Source organism: Melanaphis sacchari, unplaced genomic scaffold (assembly GCF_002803265.2).
Source record: "Melanaphis sacchari strain LSU unplaced genomic scaffold, SCAv2.0 Contig20_pilon_pilon, whole genome shotgun sequence".
In the NCBI taxonomy this organism is placed as follows: domain Eukaryota; kingdom Metazoa; phylum Arthropoda; class Insecta; order Hemiptera; family Aphididae; genus Melanaphis; species Melanaphis sacchari.
In genome coordinates, this window is record NW_020271042.1 from 2,486,586 (window position 1) to 2,492,630 (window position 6,045).

The 6,045-nt window shown below is 26.6% G+C and overlaps 1 protein-coding gene across 1 annotated transcript; it reads left to right on the plus strand.

Annotated features, from left to right (window-relative positions):
• The first annotated feature begins 2,122 nt into the window (after positions 1-2,122).
• On the plus strand, positions 2,123-5,085 carry LOC112593701. The gene is made up of 6 exons (XM_025338217.1): positions 2,123-2,228; positions 2,909-3,135; positions 3,209-3,532; positions 3,604-3,714; positions 4,631-4,775; positions 4,890-5,085. Exons 2-6 carry the CDS (start codon positions 2,910-2,912, stop codon positions 5,050-5,052), a joined length of 969 nt encoding a protein of 322 aa, XP_025194002.1. The 5' UTR covers positions 2,123-2,228; position 2,909; the 3' UTR covers positions 5,053-5,085.
• The last annotated feature ends 960 nt before the right edge of the window (positions 5,086-6,045 follow it).

Genomic DNA, 6,045 nt, shown 5'->3' on the forward strand with positions numbered 1-6,045 from the left:
GAAAGTACACGGTTAATAGTAACCGTGAATATTCAGAATAACATTTTACTTAACTTAATTAAAATACAACGTAGAATTAATTGAATAACCTATTGGCTATGCACTATATCCTATACATGCAGTGGTGGATTCTGCGGGAGGTAGAGTGGTGGCCGCCCCTTCCACCTGTAATCTGTGTTTTATTTAGGAAAAATACTTAGTAAAAAAAAATCATGACAAATTTTAAGTTATTTGTGTAGTAGGTACATGGTTAGGATAGCTAATACAGCTAGGATTTTAATTAGGGGTACAGTTGATAACTTTTTTTTTTTGCTTTTTCCATTTTATAGTAAAATTTACACGTGTATAAGTTACTTTTAATATTCGCCCCTCCCTCGTTATCTCAAGCTGGATCCGCCACTGCCTACATGGCTACACATAGAACTTTAACTTACAAAATACTCTGGTCTCTGATGCTTTTTGAAAGAGACTTTGTAAAATAATTGAGTAATAGTAGCTATTTTGTATTTATTGTTAACAGTCACTCGAATACATTTTAAATACTAGCAGTTAGCACCCAATAAACAGACCAACAATATATCTAATGGAAAACGGAGTTCGTGTGTTGGTGTCCACGGTGTACAAAGAACTGTCGTTGACAAGCTACCACGGTGGTTGACCATGACATAAGAGTCTCTTAATGGCTTGAACAGTGAATACATTTGTGGGAACGTTTAGTGAATCCATTTCATTATTAGACTAGCTAGTATACATATACGCAATCGGCCCAGGTCGTGGCAAACAATATGCGCATTAATAAACTGCGCGTCGCAGATTAGTGCTGTTACGAGCGTGTTTGCCGACCGCTTAGGCTTTCAAGCGCTCTTGTTGGACAGCCCCGAAAAGCGGTTTATCCGGGGTCCCCGTGGTAAATGTCCAAGGCCGCGTTAAGTGTAGCGTGCAGCCGCAGTTTGCATCAGAACCTGTATTTCCGTCAATCGTGGGCGTTGCCCAACCTAACGAATGACCTACCCCGAACAACGTTATCTTTGGACATTAAAGATAGGTATACCTATCTCTAATCTTACTCTGGCCGACCTGTTATCACATCACCGGTCGATGTATTATTAGGTGGCGATACATACGCTTCAATAATGGACGGTCGAATAATTCCAGTGGATAAAGCTTTAACTTTGATTGGGTCCTGTACCTACTACTATAATTGATCCGGCGATGTCCGACCGAGAAGCCCACCATGTCAATCGCTGCCAGTCGCTATGACTGTCTCCATTGAAAGATTACCCAGCCGATAATTTTGGATACTATAAGTTAGCTACTTTACTGCATGATAAAATAATTTATAATTGTTCAAAATTTCGAAATTTCTCCATTTTAATATGACAAATCCACAAACTATATATGTTGTAATATCATTAATAGGCCCATTCTTACGATGTCCGGTAAAGTGTCAGTTAGCTCTAACCGGCGGTTAGTCTAATATTTTATTTTTATTTTATTATATTTTTATACATTTTAAATTAATAATTATTAAATATTCTTCCTCCAAAAAAAATAATTTTTATTTATTTAGATATAGGTAATAGTACCTAAGTACTACTACAAAGCATTAAGCAATTGTAACATTTTTTTTGTTTTTCTACAAATCTTACGTGGCCGAGGGTCGCGAAAAATGCAGGCCTTAAAAATTGAGCCGCGAGTTCAAAAAAGTTAAAGAACATTGCCTCAGATCATATACATATATCATTATGATCTAAGGGTCATACTTTATTATCAAAACATTCAAAACAGACACGTTTATTGTTTATTTCTATATATTGTTCGTGTTTTTCGTTATGATTATTGCTGATAATTTTGCGTTTCGAATTTTCATCTTTTGAAAATAAATTCTAAATTGTGTATATATTATATTGTATTTTGTTTTCTACTATACAAATGAATAAATGATACAATAGATACAAGCATTGATTTTTTTTTATTATAAAATTAATGATACAGGCTTATTATCATTTATCAATGATAAGCTTTATACTACTATCATTTCCCGCTTAATTTAATGTTTATCTTTATTATAGTTTTGTTTCCTTGCAAGATATAAGTAGCAAAATGCAAATAAAATAAAACCATTGTTCTTTTATCATTTAATTCGTATTATATTATGTGCTAAAACTGTAAATTAGAATATTTTTATTTTTATAGTAAGACCATTAGTAAAATCCTTCTGTTGTCAGGTATATTGAAATTTTATTATAATTATTGGTTTTTATTATTAATTACTATAATTTTATGCCTGTAACCTATCAAATTTTAAGTACTTATTTCTCATTTTTTATCAAGCATAGGCGCTGACTGTGGTATTCAAACACCCCTTAACACATTTCATATGGTTCAGAAATTAATGAAACAAATAATATTTAGTATGACAATATATTTTGAAGAATTTGATAACCTGTTGCTAATGTGTGTAATAGTATAAAACTATACACTGAAAAACGACCTTGTATTCCAACTTTAATTGCTTGTAACCCCAATCTTTCGATATTTGTAGGATTTTGTCATTTTAAATACTTCATAAAATTTGGAAAACTTAGTATCTATGGTGTCTTGCATCTGCGATTTTAGTTTATTAGTTAGTTTAAATATTTTGTTTATTCATATTTTTCTCAATATTAATACCATGTTTATCTATGCTATATTAGTGTGTGCATCATTACATTCATCTTAAAATTATATTAAGTTCAAAAAAATAATTTTAAATCTTAATAGTTGACACTATCTCTTATAAGGTTTATAATCATGTTTTTAAACATAATTTGATAAATTAAAAGATAGGTACCTATATTATTTTTTATACTAGTTATTATGTAATTAAGTACTATAAAATGTATTATATAAGCATTTTTTATTTCAGAATGAATAAAAAAGTGGACCAAAAAAATAAGCCATTAAGTACTTTACAAAAAAAACACAGACCGCTAAGTGTTTTTACACAAGATAATGTTCCAACTCGATCTGCTAGTAATTCAAATTTTGCAAACATTATGAATTCTCCAATTAATAATACACCAAAAAATGTGAATCATCGATCCAAAAGTAATTTAACAATGAAAGATAATAGTGCTGTTAGTCGACTCAAAAGTAATGTACAATTTTACTAAAAATAAATATAAATTTCAAGTACCTAGTTGTAATAATTCATATCATGTCATAGATTTTAGTTCCAATGTTACCTTAGAAAGAAATGGTAGTATGCCAAATTTAAATGCAACTGGTAATAGATTACAATTGGACAAAACTACCAAACTAAGGTTTGCATATGACAAATATCTCAGCAGCTTAGAAGCAAAATATGTGTTTCAGATGTTTGAAAAAAATATATCTTCAAATATTGATAAACAAAAAAAAGTTTTTAGAGATGAATTTGATATTCTCAAAAATCAATTAGTTACTTTGAGTAAAGAATTGGAATCGATAAATGGTTTAAAACTTGAAAAAAAATTAATTGATCAAAAATATGAAGTACTTGAAATTCTTAGTAAGCATATATTGATTTACTTATATTTAAATAATAAATTATTAACTTATGTAAATTATTTTTAATTTTAGATAAAGCTCTTGTGTTTAATAATTCAGATGAAGAAATTATGACATTGTTCTCTAGTACAGCATCCAAAGTTGTTGTTAAGAATTTTAAACAATTGGATGAAGATGATTTAAGTAAACAATTTTTTAATAGATAATATAATTTATTTAAATAGTAATAAGTAATAACCCTGAAAAGGCTATCTACTATTCCATTCTCATTGCAACAAAACTTTATCAGGCCCATGATTAAAAATTTGGTTGGTCTTTTTTTATATCAGCAATGGTTAAAATAAGTACAAAATTAATATAGTAATAGATTCTTTGAGATTTTTATCTCATTAAAAATCTTTATTTCTATTATTTTTTACGTGTGTATAACAACTATATAACCATAAAATACTTAATAGATTTAATCTATACAATGGTGCCTTAAATCATTTAAACATAAGAGTAGACCATCTTAATCTATGCTCAAAAAACGATATTCATATACATTTTTACTGTTGGTTATTGTTTTGAGAAGTTTTTACTATAGGCTGTTTTCTATGTGTATGTTAACATTCACTAGATGATTTTCAGCATTCATCAACTGCAGACATTTGCAGTTACATATACACTGTATATACTCGGATTTTGTGGCACTGATTCCTTTAAATATATAGTAGTATATATAAGCAAATCTAATGTAAGACGAGAGATGTATAAAATATGCGTATCATTGATTATAGAATAGACTATAATATTTTATAATCAATGGTATGAGTCAAGAGTTATGATATTAATAAAATTGTATTATTTATATTGTTAATCAATAAATACCTTTAATTAATTGTTTTTATTATAGCTAACAAATGTTTAACACATATGTATTTTAAATTATTCTTTCAAATTTAAATAAAAATTTAGAAAATATATTGTTATGTTAAAAATCAAGGGATAAAATATTTTTAGATGAACAAAGTATCCTAAGTTTTGACATAGTTTAACAAAATTATCATTTCTATCTTTTAAATAGAAAAATATGTTTTAAGATTTTTTTATATTATAGATGCTGTAAAGATCCTGTTGAACGAAATTATAGAATCATTGAAACTACTTGATTATGAAAATAAAATTAATGCACGTATTCAATTAAAAGATTCACTGGTTAAAGTAGCTACGTTAACTAAAGAATTAGATAAATTAAAATTGAAGTAAGAATTAACTATTTGCATTTAAATATTTCCATTATCAATCATGTTTAAATAAAAATTAAATCAATATCCTTATGTTATTCAATTAATTGAACCTATTTATTATGTTAAAAGGTGTGAAGAGCTATTTGATGAACAAGATAGTTTGCTAAATTATAATAAATCATATAAGATATTAAAAAATCAATTTGGAGAAAATCCTGACTCAAATTTACTTCCAACAAAAAGTAACTTAGCAGAAGAAGTTGAAAATGTATTAAATGAAATAGAATGGTAAATTAATTAATTTGTACTAAATGTATACTATAGATCTAAAATTAAAATATTAAATTGTTTTCTATTTTATTATATATCTGAATTATTACTTAAGATTTATTATTGTAAATTAAATAATTAAATACCTTGGCATTTATTTTTAACTATTAAATTAATAATAAACTATTTATCTATTCAATTTAAATTCTATTGTTATTAATTACAAAAAAGTGTTACCAAATAGTGTATAAACAATTTTTTATTTTTTTATTATATAATATTTTATCATTACTGAAACATGATAATACATATTTTATCAAAACTTAGAACAAGATATTTTGTAATCACAACTGTTGTTTTTCGTACAAATTAATTGAATTAATTGTTTTTTTAACCCTAATATAATTTTACTTTAATCTGTCTCTATGATACAGATCAGTGATTCAAGTAGAGATTCTCAATAATAAAAATAATTTAGTTGTACACATTATGTTGTTCACAAAAATGTTTACTTTTATTTCACATCATTGGGTACAACCAATATAAAAGCGGGTAGTGAACTAATAACTGGTATGTGGTAATAAAGCTCATATGATTATTTAAGATGAACTTTGATCAAAAATTAACATTATATATACATAATTAATTACTGAATGACTAGATGTTACATAATATTGAAAATTGTTACATTTTGTATTGATACATGTAATAAGTTACTTTTACCAATACTTTTCACATATTAGTTTATCATGTAGAATTTATATACTTTGTATTGACGTTAACACTAGAAAATTGGAAAAACATTAGAATGAAGAATTAATGAATTTAGATTTAGATCAGCAGTTTTTAACCTGTGGTCTGTGGGGTAGCATTAACATGTAACATGTTTAAATACATGATGTATTATAAAAAAAAGGTTTTGAAATTCAAAAAATGATGAAGAAAATTTAAACAATCTTTTATTCCATAAACTATTATTTTTATACACAATTAAATTTATATATTTTGATTAATT